Source organism: Nannospalax galili, unplaced genomic scaffold (genome assembly GCF_000622305.1).
Source record: "Nannospalax galili isolate Female #2095 unplaced genomic scaffold, S.galili_v1.0 scaffold634, whole genome shotgun sequence".
Classification (NCBI taxonomy): domain Eukaryota; kingdom Metazoa; phylum Chordata; class Mammalia; order Rodentia; family Spalacidae; genus Nannospalax; species Nannospalax galili.
Genome location: NW_008336853.1, coordinates 911,699 through 936,277, shown reverse-complemented (window position 1 = coordinate 936,277; position 24,579 = coordinate 911,699). Strand labels below are relative to the sequence as shown.

At 50.8% G+C, this 24,579-nt stretch overlaps 1 protein-coding gene and 1 long non-coding RNA gene across 5 annotated transcripts in view; one reads left to right on the top strand and one right to left on the bottom strand.

The window, feature by feature from the left end:
- The window catches only part of Itgb4 (integrin subunit beta 4), a 36,521-nt gene that overhangs the window by 2,810 nt on the left and 9,132 nt on the right, over positions 1-24,579 (top strand). For all 4 annotated transcript variants that reach the window (XM_008831383.3, XM_029562686.1, XM_008831384.3 and 1 more), the window contains 28 exons: positions 1,644-1,726; positions 1,978-2,079; positions 2,231-2,435; positions 2,960-3,056; positions 3,198-3,369; positions 5,846-6,109; positions 6,396-6,485; positions 6,777-6,899; positions 7,334-7,498; positions 8,096-8,172; positions 9,627-9,829; positions 11,425-11,528; positions 11,673-11,774; positions 11,916-12,045; positions 12,667-12,789; positions 12,872-12,981; positions 15,690-15,723; positions 15,899-16,090; positions 16,306-16,409; positions 16,665-16,723; positions 16,909-16,932; positions 17,810-17,958; positions 18,042-18,221; positions 18,880-19,028; positions 21,416-21,620; positions 23,031-23,185; positions 23,551-23,731; positions 23,843-23,980. In XM_008831383.3, coding sequence (XP_008829605.1) covers positions 1,644-1,726; positions 1,978-2,079; positions 2,231-2,435; positions 2,960-3,056; positions 3,198-3,369; positions 5,846-6,109; positions 6,396-6,485; positions 6,777-6,899; positions 7,334-7,498; positions 8,096-8,172; positions 9,627-9,829; positions 11,425-11,528; positions 11,673-11,774; positions 11,916-12,045; positions 12,667-12,789; positions 12,872-12,981; positions 15,690-15,723; positions 15,899-16,090; positions 16,306-16,409; positions 16,665-16,723; positions 16,909-16,932; positions 17,810-17,958; positions 18,042-18,221; positions 18,880-19,028; positions 21,416-21,620; positions 23,031-23,185; positions 23,551-23,731; positions 23,843-23,980 — 3,720 coding nt within the window. The remainder of the gene's footprint in view (positions 1-1,643; positions 1,727-1,977; positions 2,080-2,230; positions 2,436-2,959; positions 3,057-3,197; positions 3,370-5,845; positions 6,110-6,395; positions 6,486-6,776; positions 6,900-7,333; positions 7,499-8,095; positions 8,173-9,626; positions 9,830-11,424; positions 11,529-11,672; positions 11,775-11,915; positions 12,046-12,666; positions 12,790-12,871; positions 12,982-15,689; positions 15,724-15,898; positions 16,091-16,305; positions 16,410-16,664; positions 16,724-16,908; positions 16,933-17,809; positions 17,959-18,041; positions 18,222-18,879; positions 19,029-21,415; positions 21,621-23,030; positions 23,186-23,550; positions 23,732-23,842; positions 23,981-24,579) is intronic.
- Positions 693-6,883, bottom strand: LOC115070073. Its single transcript, XR_003849276.1, has 3 exons — positions 6,763-6,883; positions 5,879-5,991; positions 693-940 (listed from the first exon to the last, which is right to left on the bottom strand). It is a non-coding gene; the product is annotated as an uncharacterized LOC115070073 (long non-coding RNA).

Sequence of the window (24,579 nt, the reverse complement as noted above, 5' to 3'; positions counted from 1 at the left end):
TGTTCTTCTTCTCTGATCATTGTGAGCCCTACTGGGTGGCCTGGGATAGAAGGAAGAAGGCTGTGGGGGAGGATAAGCCCAGTCAGAGGAGGAACTGAGGCCTTGACAGTGGAGCTGAAAGTTTTAGAGGACTTTGCAGAGACACTGTTGACATGTCATTTACTCTCTTGAGTGGCCCCAGTTGGCAAATGGCTGGAACCAGCTCCTACCAGTTAAAATTTCTCTTCCAGTTAAAGTCACGTTCATAGCTTGAAAAAGACAATGGTGGGCATATTTTAAAAATATTTTTATTTATTAATTTTATTTTATGTGTATGAGTATATTGCCTGCATGTGTGTAAGTGCACCCAGGTCATGCAATGCCTGCAGAGGTCAAAAGAAGGCATCAGATCCCCTGGAACTGGAGTTACAGATGGTTGTTAGCCCCCATGTAGGTGCTAGGAATCGAACCTGGGTCCTCTGCAAGAGCAACCAGTGCTCTTAACCACTGAGCCACCTCCCCAACCCTAATGGTGGAAATATTTACACCACAGAAATTAACAATCACTGGGAGTCAGGGTCTCCTCTCCCTCATGAGAACCATTGCCTGATGCCCAGGAGAACCCCTGTTGTATACTCTGGTACATAGAACCAGATTCTAAATGAAAAAAATCACGGGGAACCCCAATCATTTCTTTGTGGAAATTGGGGGCTTTCCACATTCGTTTGCTGAGAATCTACTGTGTACCTGGCCTTGTATCAGGTCACTGGAGTCCTCAAGTGTGCTGGGCCTTTTAGTAGGCGATAAACAAGACAGGCATAGTCCCCTGGCAGTGTATGGTAGCTGTGGCTTGTCACAGGGGTCTTGACAGATGGGAACATTTGTAAGTCCTCACAGTCATGGCCAACCTTTTGACACTGAGACAAGACATTGTCATCTACAAAGTTCATGCTTGAGGACCCTGCAATCAAGTTACAAAAGAAGAAAGAGAAGAAAGTTACAAAAGGCTGTAAAAAAAAATCTCATGATGTTTTGATTAAATTTACAGTTTTGTGTTGGGCTGCATTTATGCCTATCCTTGGCTACATGAGTGTGTGGGCTACAGGTTGAACACACCTGGAAAGGATTTAAATGACAAAAAAAGCCAGGGTGCTCCAGCCAGCAGAGCCAGCTCCTCCATCTTAGCCTCACCGTCTAAGTTTTAAATTTGAGACCTGGCTATGCTCTTTCCTGGCTGTGCAGACCATTTCTTCTTCTATAAGATTGGGAGAGGGGGTGCTGGCGAGATGGCTCAGCAAGTAAGGGAGCTTGCCACCAACTATAATGATGAGTTTGATCCCTGAGACTCATGGTGAAAGGAAAGGACCAACTCCTACAGGTTGTCCTCTGACTTCCACACATGCACAGTGACATGTGAACACACACAGACACACACACAAATATAATGTAATAATTTTAGCCTAGCATGGTGGTGCACACCTTTAATTCCAGCACTTGAGAGGCAGAGGCAGGAGGATATCTATGAGTTCAAGGCCAGCCTGGTCTACATAAAAAGTTCTGGACCAGCTGGGGGAGAGAATCCCCATTTCTCTCAGATGAGGGCACAGGTGGGAAAGGGTGTGCTCACTGGTGAGGCCCCTCCCTATGTATCCTCTGTCCACCAGCCAACCGCTGCAAGAAGGCTCAGGTGAAGAGCTGCACAGAGTGCATCCGTGTGGATAAGAGCTGTGCCTACTGTACAGATGAGGTGAGCTGCTGTTTTCTAAGCCTTCTGGGGCCAGCCTGGACCACTTCCCAACCTGTCCACCACCCCATGCCCCACCTCTGGGTCTGGCCAACTCCACCCTTGCCACCCCCTTAGCCCAGCCCCAGACCAGATGGGTGTGGGACAAGAGACAAGGGTCAAGAGTATCAGAAGGAAATAAACCCAATACACCCAGGGTTTGGACACCCATGGATTGGCTACCACCCATATTAAGCCCATTCACTTCTGACCAGCTGTTCAAAGAGAGGCGTTGCAACACCCAGGAGGAGCTGCTGGCCGCAGGATGCCGTCGGGAAAGCGTGCTGGTCATGGAGAGCAGCCTTGAGATCACAGAGGTGTCTGGAGCTGGGGTGGAAGGCTGGGCTCTCCGTGTGTCAGGCTGGCTGGTTATGGAGGGCCATGGTGCCCCTTGGCAGGCCTGAGGGCAACCCCTATCCGGTCTCTGGAGTGACCTCCTAGCAAACTGTCCTGCTGCCTTGGACACAGGAAACCAGGATTGACACCACCCTACACCGCAGCCAGGTGTCTCCCCAAGGCCTGCATGTCCGGCTGCGGCCGGGTGAAGAGCAGCACTTTGCCTTTGAGGTGTTTGAACCCCTGGAGAGCCCTGTGGACCTCTATATCCTCATGGATTTCTCCAACTCCATGTCTGATGATCTGGACAACCTCAAGCAGATGGGGCAGAACCTGGGTATGACTGCATCAGTATTAAGAGGACTGTGGGGTGGAGGTAGGATTCACCCAGGCAGCTCAGGAAACCAAGACACAGGACGGCTGCACATATACCACAAGGAAAGACAGAGTATCTGTGTGTCTATCCCTGCTCCCAAATACTCACATCCTCAGGTGAAGATGCTGGCCAGTCTCTGTTTAGTACTTGAGACGTTATAGAAGACCCAGACATGGTAAGCAGTATAGCCATCTGGCTCTGACAAGGAGGGTACGCCCTGCCATAAGGCCATGGCTTCATCAGCTCTGCAGACCAAACTGAGTTCAATGCCTAGCTTCCCCCCTGTTTGCTAGATACATACCCCTACTCTAGTCCAATTTCCCCATCTATAAACAGGAGCAAGAGCTATGAGAGCATAAGCCAATATTCAGTGTGTGACATGTCAACAAGAGGTGGCCTTTTGCTGGTTTCTTCCTTCCCGAGTCAGCATGGAGCCCCGTGTCTATGTGGGGGTTCAGCTGTTTTTCTTTTTTCTTGATGCCCAGCCAAGATCCTGAGCCAGCTCACCAGTGACTACACTATTGGATTTGGCAAGTTTGTGGACAAGGTCAGCGTCCCTCAGACAGACATGAGGCCTGAGAAGTGAGTGGCTGTGTAGGTCTGGGTGGACAGGGGTGCTTCCCATGTGACACTTAAGTTCTCTTCTGACTGGAATGAGTCACAGGCACTGGCATGTGGGATCTCTCCCTTTCTGACACTGTCTCTCCCTCCACCTCTGCCCAGGTTGAAGGAGCCATGGCCCAACAGTGACCCTCCATTCTCCTTCAAGAACGTCATTAGTCTGACAAATGATGTGACAGAATTCTGGAATAAGCTGCAGGGAGAGCGCATCTCCGGCAACCTGGACGCACCTGAAGGGGGCTTCGATGCCATCCTACAGACAGCTGTGTGCACAGTCAGTACCTGGAGGGGTCCTTCCAGCGTGACACAGGGCTCCAGCTTTCTAGGAAGGTCATGAGCTGCTGCTGGCCTGTTCTGCCATTAGGCTAGGCTCAGAAGTCTTTAAGAGGGCCCCTGGAGGCCTAGACCACCCCTAAGACTCTTTGACAATCCCAGTGGTCCTTAAATCTAATCCTAGTTTTGACATGTTTGGGAGGCAAGGTCCCCACCAGAATAGTCACAACCTGGTTTTGGATTGACTGTAGGACTTACAGTTCTGGAATATCCAGGGCCCTGAGGTGAGCCTCCCAATCAATCTCCCAGGTCCCACAAACTGCCCAGTCTCCAAATGAACTGGCATCTGTCTGTCTGTCTGTCTGTCATCTATTTACGTGTGTGCGCCACACTGCATGTGTGGAGGTCAAATGACAACTTTCGAGAGTTAGTTTTCTTCTTTCCACCATGTGTATCCCAGGGATCAAACTCAGATCATCAGGCTTGGTGGCAAGAGCCTTTACCTGCTAGGCCATCTCGCCAGCCCTGTGCTTGCAGTTAAAATGGCTCAGCAGGTAAGGGAGCTTGCCACCAACTATAATGATGAGTTTGATCCCTGAGACTCATGGTGAAAGGAAAGGACCAACTCCTACAGGTTGTCCTCTGACTTCCACACATGCACAGTGACACGTGAGCACACACAGACACACACACTAATGTAATAATTTTAGCCTGGCATGGTGGCGCACCATGAGTTGGTTTTTTCTTTCTTTTTATATGTACATCAACTTTTTTCATTTTCTCTAATTTTATTTATTTAGTCAGCTTTGTTTCGTTGAGACAGGGTCTCCCTGTAGCCATGGCTAGCCTGGAACTCACTATGTAGCCCAGGCTGGTCTCAGTCTCACAGAGATCTGCCTGCCTCTGCCTCCCAAGTCCTGGGATTAAAGGCATACACCAGCATACCTGGCTTATTTATTATTTTTATTTTATGTGTATGAGTGTTTTGCCTGCATGTATGTAAATGCAATGCTTGTGGAGGCCTGAAGAAGTGATAGTTTCCCTGCTGGAGTTATGGACAATTGTTAGCCTCTGTGTGGGTCCTCTGCAAGAGCAGCCTGTGCTCTTAGCTGCTGAGCCATCTCTCCAGCATCCCCCTCCATTGTAGTCATTTTGAAAATAGCCATATTGCAGATAATTTGTTTGTTTGTTTTGAGACAGGGTCTCCCTGTAGCCCCATCTGACCTGGAACTTGCTGTATAGATCAGGCTGTTCTTGATCTCACAGAACACTCCCCCTCCCAGAGTGCTGGGATTAAAGGTGTGCCCCAATGTGCTTGGCCATATTGCAGATAATTTAGAAAACACAGAATAGAAACTGCCTGTAATTTCACCATCACCCTCAATACCCTGTCAGGATATTTTGTTCCTTTTTCCTCATTTTATATAGTGGGTTTGTTTACCCATAATTCTGAAATTTCATCCTTTTTTCCCACTGAATACTATTACGAACCTTTTCTTTATGTTTTTTTGTTTATGTGTATGACTGTTTTGCATGCATGTATGTAAGTTCATCTGTGTCATGCAATGCCCACAGAGGCCAGAAGAGGGTGTCAGATCACCTGGAACTGGAGTTATGGATGGGTGTTAGCACCATGTGAGTGATAGGGACCCAACCCAGGTCCTCTTCAAAAGCAGCCAGTGCTTTTAGCTGCTGAGTCATCTCTCCAGCCCCACCCTATGTATTTTTTAAAAGATTTTATTTTATTTTTAATTATGTGTATGGGGGGGTATGTGCATGTGAATATAAGTTTCTTCAAGTGAGTGATAGGGACCCAACCCAGGTCCTCTTCAAAAGCAGCCAGTGCTTTTAGCTGCTGAGTCATCTCTCCAGCCCCACCCTATGTATTTTTTAAAAGATTTTATTTTATTTTTAATTATGTGTATGGGGGGGGTATGTGCATGTGAATATAAGTTTCTTCAAAGGCCAGAGCTAGAGTTCTGAAGCTAGAGTCACAGGCAGTCGTGAGCTGCTCAACATGTGTGCTGGGAACCAAACTCAGGTCCTCTGCAAGAGTAGCACATGCTCTTAACCACTGAGCTATTTTCCCCGTCCTCATGCACTTTCTGAACAAGTTGCTGTACACTGCTGTTCCTCTTTCACCTTGTCTGTTTAACAGTGCTGGGTATGCATTTTCCTATCAGTTAAAGTTTTCTTGCAGCGTGGTGAAGAGCTGGAGGGCAGGAGCTGTCCAGTGTACGTAGCTTTAATCTTGCATGGTGCTCATGGTATGTGCACTCTGCACTCCCTTCCCCTCCCCATCGCGACCTTCTGGTTTTCGCCATCATCACTGGCATGCATCTCTGATGATGGCACATGCTGTTGATCCTGTCATTTAAGCCCAGCCCTCCGTTAGGACCCGCTTCCCTTGTCCTCTATGATAAAGGTGAGTATGCCCTCAGGAAGCAGCCTGCTCGACAGCCCTCTTTGCCTTGTAGCGGGCCATCGGCTGGCGCCCTGACAGTACCCACCTGCTGGTGTTTTCCACCGAGTCTGCTTTCCACTATGAAGCTGATGGTGTCAATGTGCTGGCTGGCATCATGAACCGCAATGATGAGAAATGCCACCTGGATGCCACAGGCACCTACACCCAGTACAAGACACAGGACTACCCATCAGTGCCCACGCTGGTGCGCCTGCTCGCCAAGCACAACATTATCCCCATCTTTGCTGTCACCAACTACTCTTACAGCTACTATGAGGTGTGAGACCTGGGCCCTGTGGGCAGGAGGGGTCAGTGCAGGGGTTCCCTGGAGCTTCTCCGACAGACCTCCCTCCTTTCCTACAGCGTTTGGGCCCCTAAGAGTGGTTCCTGAGGGAAAGTCACTTGCCCATCCCTTAACTGAACTCCCAAGTAGGAGGGGACTAAGAGGGCAGACTCTAGAACATGCTGGCAGGTTCCGTGCCTCAGTTTTACCATGCACAAAGTAGGAAAAAGGGAGGTGCAAAATGGAAAAGCTTAACCCAAGTCCTGCATGTCTCCTGCAGAAGCTTCATACGTATTTCCCGGTCTCCTCACTGGGAGTGCTGCAGGAGGATTCGTCCAACATCGTGGATCTGCTGGAGGAAGCCTTCTATGTGAGAGGCAGTGTGGGCTGCAGAGGCTGGGGCACGGGAGGAGGGAGGAGGGCGGGCAATAGGTATTCATGTCACAGTTGAGAAGTGGGTCTGGGATAGGCCAGTAAGGAGGGTATCTGGCCATCCTTAGGGGCCTGAGGAGTCCACTTGGGCATGGCCCTAGGCACCTGGAGCATCTGCCATTGGGATCACACATACCACACACACTCAGATATGTCCTCCATGTGAGTCTGTGTAAAGGCCAGGCAGGCCAGGCTCCCCACAGACCACTGATCACCTGTCATCCTCTAGCGCATTCGCTCCAACTTGGACATCCGGGCCCTGGACAGCCCACGAGGTCTGAGGACCGAAGTCACCTCCAAGATGTTCCAGAAGACAGAGACTGGATCCTTTTCGATCAGGCGGGGGGAAGTGGTATGTTCCTGTGGGCACAGCAGGATGGGCAGTCAGGCATGATGTCCAAAAGGGATGGTGTCCTCTAACAAGGGACATACGTGGTCCCTAAGGTTCAGCTTCTGGGATTAGTACCCTGGATGAGCTGGGCCCATTCTTCTCCTTGTCCATAACCCTGTCCATACACTGGAGTGAGTGAGTAAACGCATCAAGCACCAAGTCATTAAGATGAGCAGTTTGCTAATGTCACAGAGCTAGAGGAGGCTCCTGTTACCAATGCTGTGATCCTAACTATTACTAAACAGAATGAATTCCAACCCTTAAGGAAGGGCAAGCAGGGAACTGGGGGTCAGGGACACAGATCCATCCCAGAAGCCTGGGGACCAAGAGCTTCCAGCACATTCCCCTGATCATCAAAGAAAAGCCTGCCTTTGCTGACAGCAGGATCTCTTCAGGGCACATACGATGTTCAGCTGCGGGCAGTGGAGGACATAGATGGAACACACGTCTGCCAGCTGGCAGAGGAGGACCAGAGGGGCAGCATCCACTTAAAACCCTCCTTCTCCAATGGCCTCCAGATGGACGTGGGCATCATCTGTGACGTGTGCCCCTGTGAGCTGGTACGATTTAGCCCTGCTGGGTGGAAGGGAGGAGCTAAGTCAAGCACTGGGTTCTTGAGTAATGAGGTAGCACCTTCTGGGGCCACACCTCCATGGTGGACTGTCTCAGGACATAGGGCGCAGAAGTACCTAATGGCAAAGCAAGGCATGGTAGAACATACCTGTAAGCCCAGCATTCAGGAAGCTGAAGCAAGAGGTCCACAAGTTTATGGCCAGTTTGGGCTACATAGCAAATTCCAGGCCAGCCTCAGCTACATAGTGAGACATTGTCTCAAGAAAAAACAAAACAAAACAAAACAACACTACAAAAAATGGGCAAGCGGGTGTGGTGGCACACGCCTTTAATCCCAGCACTCAGGAGGCAGAGGCAGGTGGATCTCTGAGTTCAAGGCCAGCCTGGTCTCCATAGTGAATCCAGGCTAGCTGTGGCTACAGGGAGACCCTGTCTCAAAAAGACCAAAAAAAAAAAAATCTCTGTGAGATTGAAGCCAACCTGGTCTACATAGCAAGTTCCAGGTGAGCTGGGGCTACAGGGAGACCATGACTCTGTGACCCTGGTCCCTTCCTTCTATGCATGCCACCATGGTTTTGTTCCAGCAAAAAGAGGTGCGGTCAGCTCGCTGCCACTATAGAGGAGACTTCATGTGTGGACACTGTGTGTGCAATGAGGGCTGGTGAGTAGGGGAAGGGAGCCTACCCTGGGATGTCCCACCACAAGCCCTGACCCTGGGTATACCCTATATTCTCAGCTGGGGGTGAAACGGCAGATCACAGAAAGAGCTGGGTGAAGGGTGCACACACTTGTTGGGTAAATCCAATTCAAAGTATTTCGGACAGTCCCGATTTAAGATGGTTTGACTTAACATGTTCTGGATATTCTGTTTTGCTTTGTTTTGTTTTGAATCAAGGCCTCACTGTGTAACCAAGGCTGCCCTCAAACTCACAGTCCTGTCTTATCCTCCCAGTCACTGGGGTTATAGATCATATGCCACCAGGTCTGGCTATGATTTCAAGATTTTTTGTAGTTACAATGATACAAAAGTAACTGAGGTTAGGCTGGGCTGAGTTACTGTTGCCAGGGCAGGTGCCATAAATGCCATTTAGTTTCCAACGGCTTTGTTGGCTACAGTACCATGGTAAGCTGAGGAATATCTGTGCATGGATGTGTGGACTGTTTCTGGGTATTTCCATGGTAGGACTGAAACAAAGTGGCTCTCAGGGGTGGGGTGGGTGTTAAGAGCAGTGTGACTTGCCTTTCACTTCATATCATCTGTACATTTTATATTTCAACCATGTGTAAACACATCACCTAATTAGAAGTGAGCATTAGCTGGCGTGATGGCTCAGGTCTTTCACCCCAGCAACTTGGGAGGCAGAGGCAGGTGGAGCTCTGAGTTTGAGGCCAGCCTGGGCTACGCAGTGAGACCCTATCTTTAAAAAAAAGGGGGAGGGAGGGAGGGAGGGAGGGAGAGAGAGAGAGCGAGAGAGAGAGAGAGAGAGAGAGAGAGAGAGAGAGAGAGAGAAAGGAAGGATTGAAGGAAAGAAAGAAGGAAGGAGGGAGGGAAAGGAGGGAGGGAAGGAAGGAAGAAAGGAAGGAAGGAAGGAAGGAAGGAAGGAAGGAAGGAAGGAAGGAAGGAAGGAAGGAAGGAGCTTGTAAAGCTTCAAGACACTTACTGGGTACGGTGGCACACACCTCTGATTCCAAGTACCTGCGAAGCTGAGGCAAGAGGATTGCTAAAACCCAGAAGTGCTACATGCTTGTGATCCTAGCACTGGGGAGGATTGGTGCAAGCTCAAGACCAGCCTTCTCCACTTAATGAGTTCCAGGCTAACCAGGGCTTCTTCGTGAGACCCTATCTATCTCAAAACAAAAATGAACAAACAAAAACCACCCTTGAGATACTGAGCAAGTCTATCACGACTTGAAACAGATGAGCATTGAAGGGGGACACTCAGTGGGCTGGTAACAAGGCCCTGAAGTTTGGGTCTCAGCTGAGTCACTGCTGTCTACGTGTCTTGGACCTGCCTCAGCCATCTCAGAGCCTCAGTTTTGTGACCTGTAAAATGGGAAAGTAAAAGCCCTAGCCTTCCTCCTGGGCTGTTCAGAAGTGACGAGGTCCTCCCTCAGGAGCGGCAAGACTTGCAACTGCTCCACGGGTTCGCTGAGCGACACGCAACCCTGCATACGAGAGGGTGAGGACAAGCCATGCTCAGGCCACGGCGAGTGCCAGTGTGGACGCTGTGTGTGCTACGGTGAAGGCCGCTACGAGGGTCATTTCTGCGAGTATGACAACTTCCAGTGTCCCCGCACTTCTGGGTTCCTCTGCAATGGTGAGCTCAGTGGCCTTGGCCAGCAGTGAGGGCAGTAAGGGTGCCAGGGAGAGGCAACCCCCAAGTTCAGGCTCAGTCCCAGCTGAACCTCCCTTCTCTTCTCTGCAATGTTGACCACCAAAGCCCCTAACAGCCACACAACTCTTCCTGCTTTAAAACTCCGACTCTTGGGACTGGAGGGATGGCTCAGTGTTTAAGAGTGCTGACTGCTCTTGGAGAGGACCCAGGTTTGATTCCCAGCACCCACATGGCAGCTATTGAACCATCCTTAACTCCAGCTCCAGGGGAATCCGAAGCCCTCTTCTGACCTCCACAGCATTGCACGACACAGGTGCACTCACATACATGCAGGCAATACACTCATACACATAAAATAAAAATAATAATATTAAAAAAAAAAAAAAAACCTCCGACTCTCCCAGGCTGTCTCTGGCAGTTTTCAGTGTCCATTCCCCCTTCTCCATTCCTCCATCTCAACAAGCTGGGGACCATGCAGTCTAACTCTCAATGGTTGGAAGGAATGTGGGAAAGAAACCTTTCTTCTCTCTGAAGATGCAAAATTCCTAGTGACAGGACACAGAATTATGTCTCCTCTACAGCCTTACATGGCCTGACACTGTGATGGGCCTAGGCCATGAGCATGTAGACTGGTCAGAGATGGGAAGGTAGGCATGACTCAGACGAGGAATGAAAATCTAGTCTTCGAATTCTTATTAAGCTCCTACCATATACTGACCACTGGAGGTCACACCCTATTTTCTATTCTTTTTTTTTTTTTTTTTTGGTTTTTTTGAGACAGGGTCTCCCTGTAGCCCCAACTGTCCTGGAACTCACTATGTAGACCAGGCTGGCCTTGAACTCACAGAGATCTGCCTGCCTCTGCCTCTCGAGTGCTGGGATTAAAGGCATGTGCCACCACACACGGCTGCTTCATTCTTTTTTTAAAAAAGTTACATTGATTTATTTATTATGTGTGCACATGGGTGGAGATCAGAGGACAGTTTGCAGGGATCTTCTTTCTCCTTCTACCATGTGGATTTGGGGGATCAAGCTCAACTTATCAACTTGTACAGCAAATGCCTTTACACGCTGGGCCATCTTGCTGGCCCTGACAGTTTAACTTTTTAAAATTATTTTTAATTATGTGTGTTTGCATATACACATGAATGCAGGTGCCCTCTGAAGGCAGAGGCATCGGATCCCTGAAAACTGGAGTTATAGATGATTGTTAGCTATCCAACGTGGTGCTGGGAACTGAACTCAGATCCTCTGGAAGAGCAATGTGTTCTCTTAACCACAGAGCCATCTCTCCAGCCCCCAGCTTAATGTCTTATTCACACTTGTAGTTTTTCTGACCTATCTCATTGTCCAGGAGGTTCCTAAACAGGGAGCATACTGGATCTGTTTTGGGGGATGGTCACTCGGCTTCAGGGTATACGGTAGGAGGCAAGATGGCAGGAAGACAGGAAGAAGATTCCAGGAAATTGAGGGTCAGCTTCTACCCCTGGGCTCCCAGAGGCCCACCCTGGCAGGTGACTGCCTTGGATTTCATATGTGAGTATGGCTCTACTCCTTTTTCCTTCCCCTCTCAACAGACCGGGGACGCTGCTCCATGGGACAGTGTGTGTGTGAGCCTGGTTGGACAGGCCGCAGCTGTGACTGTCCCCTCAGCAATGCCACCTGCGTCGATAGCAATGGGGTAGGCCCGGGCATGGGCAGGGAGTGTGGGTAGTAGAGGAAGCCCCAGTCAGGGCCACCCACCCTCTCCATGAGAGAGCCCAATGGAGAAGGGAACAGAAAAGGTGGGGCACAGCAGACTCACTGGCGACTCCTCCTGCCCCAGGGCATCTGCAATGGCCGAGGCTTCTGTGAGTGTGGCCGCTGTCACTGCAACAACCAGCAGTCACTCTACATAGACACCACCTGCGAGATCAACTACTCGGCGGTGAGGCTAGGGTCACTGGGGTGTGGGCATGGGAACCCCAGGCATGGCAGAGGGCGGGAAGGAGAAGCTGGCCAAAGGTACAATGCAGGGGAAGGGGCCCGCCCAACACAGTGCCGGTCTGCTCCTCCTCTCCCCAACTAGATACGCCTGGGTCTCTGTGAGGACCTTCGCTCCTGTGTGCAGTGCCAGGCCTGGGGCACTGGGGAGAAGAAGGGGCGCACGTGTGAGGAGTGCAGCTTCAAAGTCAAGATGGTGGACGAACTTAAGAAAGGTAGAGGGCAAGGGACCTGAGAGATGGGGTACTGACAGTCTAGGCAGAGGGCACCCTGAGGGGTAGAGTGGTCAACCTTCTGAGCAAGAGGCTTGAGCCCTGAGTTGCGGTCATACAGTCCAAACAGGGGTTGTGAACAAAGCTGGGAGGAGCCACAGAACCTAGACAGGGAGTGCGGAGCCTGGTAAAGATAAAGTTTGAGTAAGAGGCACAGAGCCCCAGCAGTGGGCACCCAGCTGAGTGGGGAACAAAGTACCAGGTGTGAGATAGGGCATGCCCACAGCAGTTCTAGGACCCATGTGGGGCACATAGTTGGGCTATGAGTAAGTGACCCGTTCTAGGCCGGCTAGTCTGGCTGGACACCACACTTGTGGATGGTGTGTGACTCAGGGAAGTAGGGGAGGTGAACTTGGAGGCTCTGCTGCTGCCTGTGCCAGGCCTGGGCAGGGCAGCTCCACCTCATCCTGATGACTTTTCTTGTGAGGGCACAGCTTAAGGGGACTTATGCTCTTCTTCAGGCCCTGTGGTGGGCCACAGAGGAGGAGGCACCTCACCAAGCTCTAGGATGCTGTGGGTGGAGGGCTGGATTCAGGGTGCCAGGCTAACTGTCTGTGGGTCCAGCGGAGGAGGTGGTAGAGTACTGCTCCTTCCGAGACGAGGACGATGACTGCACCTACAGCTACACCGTGGAGGGTGACGGCAGCCCTGGGCCCAACAGCACTGTGCTGGTACACAGGAAGAAGGGTGAGCTGGCAGGTGGGCATGGGGTGGCACCTGGAGGCAGGGCAGGCATGGGTACCACCTCCGTTTGCCTCTCTCTCCCCAGACTGTCCTCCTCACACCTTCTGGAGCTGGCTCATCCCCCTGCTCATCTTCCTTCCACTCCTCCTGGCGCTGCTGCTACTGTTCTGTTGTAAATACTGTGCCTGCTGCAAGGTGAGTCCAGTCCTAGGTCCTCTGCGGGTGCCGCCCTCACCAGGTCCCCACCCTCCTTGTGCTTTCATTTTTAAAACTGCATTTATTTTCTCCCTCTGTCTCTGTCTCTTTCTCTCTGTCTCTTTCTGTCTCTCTCTCTGTGTCTCTCTCTGTGTCTCTCTCTGTGTCTCTCTCTCTGTCTCTCTCTCTCTCTCTCTCTCTCTCTCTCTCTCTCTCTCTGCTCTGGGGGGTCAGAAGACAACTTTTGTGAGTCAATTCTCTCCTTCCACTATGGGTTCCAGGGATCAAACTCAGGCCATTAGGCTTGGCAGCAAGTGCCTTTACCTGCTGAACTACCTTGCTGACTCAAGTTTCAAAATTTCTCCCTGCTTCAACTTCTTCATTTGTACAATAGAAACAGGAGTCCTGACCCCAGAATTCAGTGATGAATTTTTTTTGAGATAGGGTCTCACTATGTAGCGCTAGTTGACCTAGAACTCCCTACGTAGACCAGGCTAGCCTTGAACTCTCAGAGATTTGCCTGCCTCTGCCTCCCCAGTGCTGGAAAACAGTGATGAAATTTAAGTGACTTAAATTATGTCCAGCTCTCAGAAAGGGACTGGCCCATATTAAGCACTATATTAAGCCTTGCCTTGTTTCCACCCGGCCTGGTTCCTGAAGGCCACTAAGCCCTAAACTCCTGTCACTCCTCAGAGGCAGCAGTGACAGTAAGTCCTGGAACCCAGCACAATTCTAGCTGCTGGGGCAGCTTTTGCTTGAGCTAGCTAAATGTGGCTATCACAATAGTGTGTGTGCACATGGCTTCGTTCTCCTTTTGGTGACCCAATGAAGTCAGCAGTATAAAGTTAGGGCCACTGTTATGACAGACACAGAAACTGAGTCTCAGAGGGACGGACGGTCAATACAAGGCCCCCTCCACCCACCAGATACCCAGAGCACTTGTCCTGGGGTAGACCTTGTGAGTCACACCAGGACCCACCAGGAGCTGACCATCTGGCTGGAAGAGACCAGAGGCACAAAATCCTGGAGGATGGCACAGCATGGAATACTGACTCACAGCATACTGTGCCAACCCCTGCTGACGTGGCATAATACATAATACATAGGAAGGAGGGTCTATGATCAAATACGTTTGAGAAATTCATTTTTTCCTCTGTAGAGCTCTTCAGAGCCTTTGGTCTAGTTGTTTGCATAATGAACATTCATGGATTGGGGATGCAGCTCAGTTGGTAGAGGTCTTGCTTAGCATGCATGAAGCCCTTGGTTTGATCCCCAGCACTACATAAAATTGGAGCATGTGATGCACACTTGTCATGCTAGCACTGAGATGATGGAAGCATGAGGTACAGAAGTTCAAGGTCATCCTCAGCTACATAGCAATTTTGAGGGCAGCCTGGGCTACATGAAACCCTGTCTCTAGATAGATACAGAAGTTCAAGGTCATCCTCAGCTACATAGCAATTTTGAGGGCAGCCTGAGCTACATGAAACCCTGTCTCTAGATAGATTAGATAGATAGATAGATGATAGATAGATAGATAGATAGATAGATAGATAGATAGATAGATAGATAGATAGATGATGGATAAAATAGGGGCTGGCAAGATGGCTCAGCAGGTAAAGTCACTTGTGGCCAAGGCTGACAACCTCAGTTTGATCCCTGGTACTCACACAGTGAAAGGAGAGAACTTACTCCATCAAGTTATTTTCTGACTTCCATGTATGTGCTGTGTGTGTCGTCTCTTGCACACACACACACACACACACACACACACACACACACACAATGTAACTGAAAAAATTAAAGAAAAAGAAAAGGGGCTGGAAAGATGGCTCAGTGGTTAACAGCACTGACTGTACTTGCAGAGGACCCAAGTTCCATTCCCAGCACCCACATGGCGGCTAACAGCCATCTGTAACTCCAGTTCCAGGGGATCTGATGCCCTCTTCTGACCTCTTCGGGCATAGCATGACATGGGTGCACCTGCCTATGTGCAAGCAATACACTCATACACATAAAATAAGAATAATAAATAGCCAGGCATGGTGGCGCACAACTTTAATCCCAGCACTTGGGAGGCAGAGGCAGGTGGATCTCTATGAGTTCAAGGTCGAGGCCAGCCTGATTTACATAGCTTTGAGACAGGGTCTCCCTGTAGCCCCAGCTGTCCTGAAACTCACTATGTAGACCAGGCTGGCCTTGAACTCACAGAGATCCACCTGCCTCTGCCTCCCAATTGCTGGGATTAAAGGTGTGCACCACCACGCCCAGCCAATAATAAATATTTTTAAAAAAATGAAAAAAGACTAGGGTTTGGGGAGATGGTTCAGTGGCTAAGAGTGCTTACTATACAAGCATGAGAACCTGAGTTTGAGTCCTCAGCACCTTTAACCATGGTGCTGTTGGGGCACAAGAGACAGGGGGGTTGTCAGGGCTTGCTGGCCACCAGCCTATCTTCAGGTTCAGTGAGAAACCCTGTCTCAAAGGAATGGGGTTGAGAGTGACAGAACAGGACACCTGAGGTCTTTATCTGGCCTCTGCACATCTCTCTCTCTCTCTCTCTCTCTCTCTCTCTCTCTCACACACACACACACACACACACACACACATACACACACACAAGGAGGGCTAGAAGTAGGGGTACCTGGGGAGGCATACTTGACTTGGGGTAGCCGTTTCAGCCTCATCCCCAAACTCTTATCTCCTAGGCCTGCCTGGGGCTTCTCCCTTGCTGCAGTCGAGGTACGAGCCTGGCACAGGCATGGACATGGGTGTCTGACTGCCCTTTCTCCAAATGGGGATGGAGGAGAAAGGGGATGGAGCCAGGAGCAGAGGAAGTGGGAGGCCCTGGGTTCCACCTGATGGGTGTGGCTGTGGAGGTCTAGGGAGGGCCCTTGCTGAGGACCTTTCCTGGCAGGTCACATGGTGGGCTTCAAGGAAGACCACTACATGCTGCGGGAGAACCTGATGGCTTCTGACCACCTGGACACACCCATGCTACGCAGTGGGAACCTCAAGGGGCGGGACATGGTCCGCTGGAAGATCACCAACAATGTACAGCGGCCTGGCTTTGCCACCCATGCTGCCAGCACCAATCCCACAGAACTTGGTGAGGGCCAGGGCCAGGTGCTTCCAGGCTGGGAAGTACCCTTAGGATCTGTGTTCCTGACCTGGGATCACACCATTCCTGTTTTCTTTGGGTGTCTGTGGGCTTGCCTGGCATGCTGACAAATAGCTGTCCCTAGTCCCAGCATAGTGTGTAGGGCACATACTCTGCAGTGCCTTCTATGCAGGGCCCTGATGACACCCATCCCTCCCCCCTAGTACCCTATGGGCTATCCCTGCGCCTTGCCCGCCTTTGCACCGAGAACCTGATGAAGCCTGGCACCCGAGAATGCGACCAGCTGCGCCAGGAGGTGGAGGAAAATGTGAGGACCCAAAGAAACTGAGTGGAGCTTGGGTGTGGGTGCTATGGCAGCCCATGAAAGAGCTGATGATTGAAGCCTCAGAGTCTAGACTTGCCCAGTCAGGAGAGAGAGGGGGGCTCTTTTGGACATGTGCCTGTCATAGGGTCATTCTGGGTGGCAGCAGACTCTGGGTCCCAGGACTCATCCCTCAGGCATGTGACAGCCAATCCTGAGAGGTCCCCAGGCCTATTCTCATGGTCTTCTCTTGCCTGGCAGCTGAATGAGGTGTACAGACAGGTCAATGGCGCACACAAGCTTCAGCAAACTAAGTTCCGGTGAGTCGGTTCCCCGCCACACTCTGCCCGGGGCAGGTGGGGATGCCTGGCTTGACTGAGCCCTGCCAACAAGCAGTCAGAGTTCCTGGGTTTGGATGGGAGCAGCTCATTCAATCCTCCAAGGGGAGTCATGCTCCACCTCTCCAGGGACTATGTGGCTCATGGCCCCCTCTTTGTCCCCACAGACAGCAACCCAATGCCGGGAAAAAGTGAGTTGAAGATACACAGGTGGGATAACCCCACCTCCTTCTCCTCTGTCCCCAGCTCCAGCCACTTACCCATCTTCCCCTGCTCCAGGCCCCTGGTCATGCCTTAGGAAGGGTAGGCCCTAAGTCCATCTTGGGTTACACCCTTCATTTCCTTTCTTGGACCATTCCTCTGACAAAGACTAGCAAGAAGTGTTTATCATGAAGCAGCCCTTCAGCTAAAACAATCAAGACCACACAGACCAGCCCCTGCCCCTACCAGCCCAAGACATAGCTCAGGGCCCTGCTTCTTCTCTCCAGGACTAGAGACCTTCCAGCTGAGCCTGATCAGCAAGCAGGTTACCAAGCAGATGACCATCAGGTTTCATAGCTCCTCCATACTGGGAAGGGGTGTGAGAATGGGCCCAATGCAGACACAAAACTGGAATGGCGACCTATGACCATCTATGTTCCGGGCTCTGGCCAGCTCCTCTGAGTGCTCACAATAGGCTCCATGTGTCTGGCCATCTCTCAGCATCCCTGTGAGGGAGGGTCCCTCGCTATTTCCATTTTCCAATGAGGAAACTGAAGCTCAGAGAGGTTAAGTCGCTTGCCTGATGTTACCCAGCTCTGAAGGATCACAGCCCAAATTTGAACCCAGGCAGCCTGACCTGAGTATTTTTGCTATCCCACATCCAGCCCTCAAATCACTGGCCCTTCTGGGTGAGGTGGGTGGGAAAGCCCCTTCCTCAGGTGAGGACAGGCTTAGCAATGCTCTGACTGTATTGTGAAGAAGGTAGAGCCAGCATGGGCCCCTGACACTGCCTGGCACTGAAGACCCTGCATCTCCTGCTGACTCACATCTTGTCCCCCTCCTGTACTTGAAAACTCCTCAACCTAGGCAAGACCACACCATCGTAGACACAGTGCTGATGGCACCCCGATCAGCCAAGCAGACACTGCTGAAGCTGACAGAGAAGCAGGTGGAGCAAGGGGCCTTCCATGAACTCAAAGTGGCCCCTGGTTACTACACCCTCACTGCAGAGCAGGGTAGGTTGGCAGGCTCCTTGGGCTGCTCCCCCTACCTGCCTATTCATGTGTACCCTGAGACCCATGTCTGACTCTCACACCAGATGCCCGGGGCATGGTGGAATTCCAGGAAGGTGTGGAGCTGGTAGATGTGCGCGTGCCCTTATTCATCCGGCCTGAGGATGACGATGAGAAGCAGCTGCTGGTGGAGGCTATTGATGTGCCTGTGGGTACTGCTACCCTTGGTCGCCGCCTGGTAAACATCACTATCATCAAGGAGCAAGGTTGGTCCAGATGAGAGGCAGAGGCAGAAAGCCAGGTCTGGCTACCTTGATCCTCCTGATAGCCAAGTGGAAGTACAACAGGACCATGGGGTCATTTAATCTCTATGAGCCTTAGATTCTCCATCTGTGAAATGGGTACAGACACTTGCAAGGAGGCCATGGCTGGGCCTCTCTTTGCATAGCACCTGGCTGTAAGTGCTCACTAAGTGGGGACTGCCGCTCTTCCCCTTTCTTCTTTGTGGTGTTCGGGTTGGAACCCAGGACTTCACACATGCTGGCAAGTGTGCTACCACTGAGCTATGTTCCTAGTCTAAGTGAGAATTTATATCCACAGCATTGTAAGGTGTGCCCATATCCACTCTCTTTCCTCTACTGAGAGGAGGGCTTGAGCAAGATATGGTACCACAGACGCCCAAGATGCTGATGACGGGTCTCCTGCCACCCAGAGGGCCCCTAACCAACCCCTCTTCCCTGCACCAGGACCTTCAGCCCTGAATCTTGGGGTTCTTTATGTCCTGTCCCTGCCTGGCCTTCCAGGAAGCCTGTTGGACTTTGTTCTATCCTGTTCCTCTGGAATCTGGGCGGGGCTGGAGGGAAGGAAGAAGCCGAGAAGGGACTGGGACCAGGACTCCCTGACCAGCACCTGGATTCCTTGCAGCCAGTGGGGTGGTATCCTTTGAGCAGCCTGAGTACACGGCCAGCCGCGGGGAGCAGGTGGCCCGCATTCCTGTCATCCGGCACATCTTGGACAATGGCAAGTCCCAAGTCTCCTACCGCACACAGGATAATACAGCACAGGGCAACCGGGTAAGGATTGGTCAAGGGGTTGAGGCACATCTGAGAAATTCAAGGGTTATCCACTGAGTTCCTAGAACAGAGCAGGATATGGCAGCTGGCCTCATCCTCAGATGTTAGCAGTATCCCTAGATAAGGGTGTTCCTGCCACCCATGCTAGCAGTGGGTCATCCAAAGTGCCAACAACACATGGATAGAGCCCCATCACTGCCAGGGACTCAGGGAAAGGGGCTGAGGATGTAGCTTAGTTGGTACAGTGTTTGCCTAGCATGTATGAAGCCCTGGGTTCAATCCCCAGCACATGAATAGCTCATGGTGGCACATGCCTGCAATCCCAGTACTTGGGAGATAGAAGCAAAATGATCCAAAGTTTAAGGTCCTCCTTAGCTACACACTGAATTCTAGGCCAGTCTGGGATATATGAAACCTACAGGCCTGTTTGACCAATACAGGGTAACTAGTCCTCAGCAGACCCAGGCAACACAGCCACACCTAGTTTGCTTTATGCTTTCTTGTTTTTGTCTGGGTCATTGTTTTTGTTAAGACAGGGTCTCGCCAGGAGCCTGGGCTGGTCTTGCACTAGCAGGTCCTCTTGCTTCAGCCTCCCAAGTGCTGCGATTAGAGGCATGTACCACCATGTCTGTCCCTCCCTATTCTGCAAGTTTCTGCTCCCAGAGCCACTAGCCTAGCCAGTCATACTGGTAAATGAAATGCTAATTTGAAGCGCCACCTGGTGGTTCTTTTGAAAAAGAAGGCCTTTTCTTCCCATGCAATTGGGCAAACAAGCACATGTATTGCACATATCAAGAGGAATGCTGGCAGCTGGAGAAACAGCTTAGTGGTTCATCTTCCCAGCATAAGGCTGATGTCAGGGGACTTGAAAATGGGCCCCTGTCATAAGGGCAGTCAGATAAAGCACAGGATGCCCACATAAGTCTGAATTCCAGAAACAAACATTTTTCTTTCTTTAAGAGTAAGTATGGGGAGGGGCTAGAGAGATGGTCCAGGGCTTAAGAGCACTGACTGCTCTTGCAGACCACCTGGGTTCAGTTCCCAGCACCCACATGGCAGCTAACAACCATCTGTAACTCCAGTTCCAGGGGATTCGATGCCCTCTTCTGACCTCTGTGTGTACTGTATGACATGGGTGCACTTACACATATGCAGGCAGTACACTCACATACATAAATAAAAAAAGAAAACCCCGAGTAATCCAATTTAAATAATGAATAAATGATTGGAATAGACATTTTTTTTTCTCTGCCTCCCAAGTGCTGGAATTAAAGGCGTGTGCCACCATGCCCAGCTAAATTTCTCTTTTTAAAGAATAAAGTAGATGGCAGGCATGGTGGCACACACCTTTAGTCCCAGCACTCATTTGGGAGGCAGAGGCAAGTGGATCTCTGTAAGATCAAGGCCAGCCTGGTCTACATAGTGAGTTCCAGGCCAACCGGGGCTATAGGGAGACCCTGTCTCAAAAAGACAAATATTAATTAATAATAATAATAAAATATAGAGGGGGTTAGAGAGATGGTTCAGTGGTTAAGAGCACTTTCTGCTCTTACAGAGGACCCAGGTTTAGTACCTAGCACCCACATGGCAGCTAACAACCATCCTTCCAGGATCTGAGGCCCTCTTCTGGCTTAAGTACACATGGTGCACTTAAAGTAAAAATAAAACTGGGCCGGGCATGGTGGCACACACCTTTAATCCTACCACTTGGGAGGCAGAGGCTGGAGGATGTCTGTGAGTTCAAGGCCAGCCTGGTCTACATAGGGAGTTCCAGGCTAGCTGGTGCTACAGGGAGACCCTGTCTCAAAAAGGCAAGAAATAAAAAAAATAAATAAATAAACCTAAAAAAGAAAGGAAGGAAGGGAGGGAGGAAGGAAGGGAGGAATGAGAGAGGGAGGGAAGGAGGGAGGGAGGGAGGGAGGAAGGAAGGAAGGAAGGAAGGCTGGAACTGATAGAACTCCACCTAGCAAGAAGGGTCTGCAGCCCCAACTGAATCCCAGATTTCAGAGCCACTGCACAGGGGACAGTTCTTCCTCTCCTGGGTGTGCCTGCAATCCCAGCTGCCCAGGGCTAACTTCCTGCTTGTGAGGGACTCTCTGTGCAGCGAGTTTCTCTCTGCCAATAACTTAGGCAAGTTCCTCAACCCTCAGTGGGGCTTATTTGTGAACTAGGACAATAATGTCTCTGCATCACTGTGATGTGAGGATTGAGCTAATACTTAACACTTGCATCCAGCAGGTGCTATGTAGACAGCAGTGACTTGTCTAGTGATGGGCTCTGTGGTACAGTGACCAAATGAGTGTCCTGTCCCTTCCTTCAGAAGACTGTAATTTCGGAGCTGCCTCACCCTAGAAGCCCCAGTCTGACCCTGATTTTTCCCATTCCAGGACTATGTCCCTGTGGAGGGTGAGCTGCTGTTCCACCCTGGGGAGACTTGGAAGGAGCTGCAGGTGAAACTCTTGGAGCTGCAGGAAGTGGACGCCCTCTTGCGGGGACGCCAGATCCGTCGCTTCCATGTTCAACTCAGCAACCCCAAGTTTGGGGCACGCCTGGGCCAGCCCAACTCAGCCACTGTCATCATCGGGGAGCAAGGTGGGCAGAGCCTGTGGTCAGCATATGCTGGTAGGGTAGAAGGCTGGAGACCTTTCAGTAGAGCTCTAGACTCAAAGGCACATCCAGGGTGCTTGATCTACTGTGAATTCCATGTAACCAATACTTGGAACAGAAGTATGTCACCACAATATTTAAACACACATATTCTTGGTTTTTAGAGGTATTTATTTTGAGGCTTTTTTTTTTTTAATCTTTTTGAGACAGGGTCTCCCGGTAGCCCCAGCTGGCCTGGAACTGGATATGTAGACCAGACTGGCCTCAGATTCACAGAGATCTGTCTGCCTCTGCTCCCAAGTGCTGGGGCTAAAGGCACATGCTACCATGCCCAGCCTTTGAGACATATTGTTTGTTTGTTTGTTTGTTTGTTTGTTTGTTTGAGACAGTAGCCCCAGCTGGCCTGGAACTCCACATGTAGACCAGGCTGGCCTCGATCTCACAGAGACCAGGCCTGCTTCTGCCTTCCAAATGCTGGGATTGGCTTGTATATTAACACTACCACACGTGGCCCAACACTTACTCTTTTTTTTGTAGATTTAAAAAAATTATTAGCTCTCTCCTTCCACCATGTGGGACTTGGGGATGGTGCTCAGGTTGTCAGGCTTGGCAGCAAGTGCCTTTGCTCACTAAGCCATCTTGCTGGCCCCATACATATTCTTTTTACAAATTTTTATTTTTAGCTTATGTTTATGAGTCCTTTGCCTGCATTGTACATAAGTACACTCATACATGCAATGCCTGCAAAAGACCAGAAGACGGCATCAAATCCCTTGGAACTGGAGCTAAGGATGGTGGTTAGCCACCATGTGGGTGCTTGCAACTGAACCTGGGCCCTCTGTAAGAGTGGCTGGACCATCTTAACTGCCGGACCATCTTAACTGCTAGACCATCTCTCCAGCTTCCCCCGTACTTATTCTTAAAGAAAGAAAAATATTTGTTATCTGGAACTCAGACTTATCTAGGCATCTTAGCTGCTGCCCTCATGACAACCAGAGGCTAGGATCATGTGGCTTTTGCCTCAAGTCCCCTGACCTCAGCCTTATGCTGCATCCCTGGGAAGGAGAGCTCCTTAGCCTTCAAGCAGGGAAATGTCTGTAAGACCACCCTGGAAGCACTCAGGGGAGGTGGGTAGAGATCAGCACAGAGCAGATGCTCTCTGAGGACCATTCCCTGGGCTACCAAGGTAGAAAGACGGGCAGACAAATCCCCTTCTCACGCCTCCAGAGAGTCCCCTGGGCCTTCATCTACCTTCCCCTGCTACCTACAAGGGCAGGTGAGTAAATCTTAATTGAACCTCTAAGACAGGAAGCCTGGGGTGTTTAACTGAAACTTTGGTGCCTCCTGGTGGTAAAAGAGATGAGTCAACTGCTGACCCTCTACCCCTTTGACTAGATGAAGTGGACAGGAGCCTCATAAATCAGACCCTTTCATCACCACCACCCCGAGGAGACCTGGGTGCCCCACAGAACCCCAATGCCAAGGCCGCCGGGTCCAGGAAGATTCATTTCAACTGGCTGCCCCCTCCTGGCAAGCCAATGGGGTACAGGGTAAGGTGAAGGGCATTGGGCAGGTCTGTCACTCATCTTCCCCTGGTGAGTGGACAGCCCCAAGGGAAGGGGAAGACATGCTTAGTTCCAGTGGGCAAGCCGAGCCAAACCAAACCAAACCAAATAACCATCTGTACCTTTGGAGGAGGGAAGACCCGTTCCTGAGTTCCTAAGTATTTTCCCTTCTCTGGAATGGGGCTCTTCCCCTGCCTGGGAGACCCTCTGTTCCACTCTAGTCCTGCTATGAGGAACTCCCCTCTCCCAGAGCTCCAATATCTTACATGTTCAAAGGGGACAGTAAGAACAGGGGATCAGGAGGTTTTCAGTACTTGCTGCCCTTCCCACTGACCACCATTCCCCAACAGGTGAAGTACTGGATCCAGGGTGACTCAGAGTCTGAAGCCCATTTGCTCGACAGCAAAGTGCCTTCAGTGGAGCTCACCAACCTATATCCATACTGTGACTACGAGATGAAAGTGTGCGCCTATGGGGCACAGGGTGAGGGTCCCTACAGTTCTCTGGTGTCCTGCCGCACCCACCAGGAAGGTGAGTCCTGTCATGTCTCCCTATCCACCCTAGCTACCCTTCTGTCAACATGCATAGCCCTTTCCTCCCTGCCATTGACCCACTAACAAGGTTCTTCCTGCCCCCTCCCAGTACCCAGTGAGCCGGGACGTCTGGCTTTCAATGTTGTCTCTTCCACGGTGACCCAGTTGAGCTGGGCCGAGCCAGCTGAGACCAATGGCGAGATCACAGCCTATGAGGTCTGCTATGGACTGGTCAACGAAGACAACCGTAAGAACCAGACTTTCCTGGCCCCAGGGACAGCAACCAGGGAGAGGCACTGAGCCCAGAGATCTGGGGCATTCCTGGGTACTCCAAGCCCTTTGTCCAAATCAGCTGATAAGCCTTAGGCATTGTGAGGGGGCATTGTCAAATGTGTGTTGGCACCTGGGATTTTACGTGTTCAACTATGGTTATTGGCCCAAAGGTTACCATCCACATAGGTAACCAAAGTGACTCTTAGGGCTGGAATAGAGTTGCTAGATTTAGCAGGATGGATCATTAGAGCCCAAGAGTTCAAGATAAGCTGGGGTTCAAGAAGGGGTAACAAGACCCCTTCTCAAAAACAAACACAAACCGGCTGGGGATGTAGGTCAGTTGGTAAAGTGCTTACCTAGCACGCATGAGGCCCTGGGTTCAATCCCTAGCACCACATAAATCCACCCTGAAGGTTCATCACCTATGATCCCAGCATGTGGGAGGTGGAGGCAGAAGGATCAGAAGTTCAAGACCATCACTGGCCACACAGCAAGTTGGAGGTTAGGTTGGCATACATGAGACCCTGTCTCAAAAACACAACCAGACAACCAGTCAAAACCCATGGGATGAAA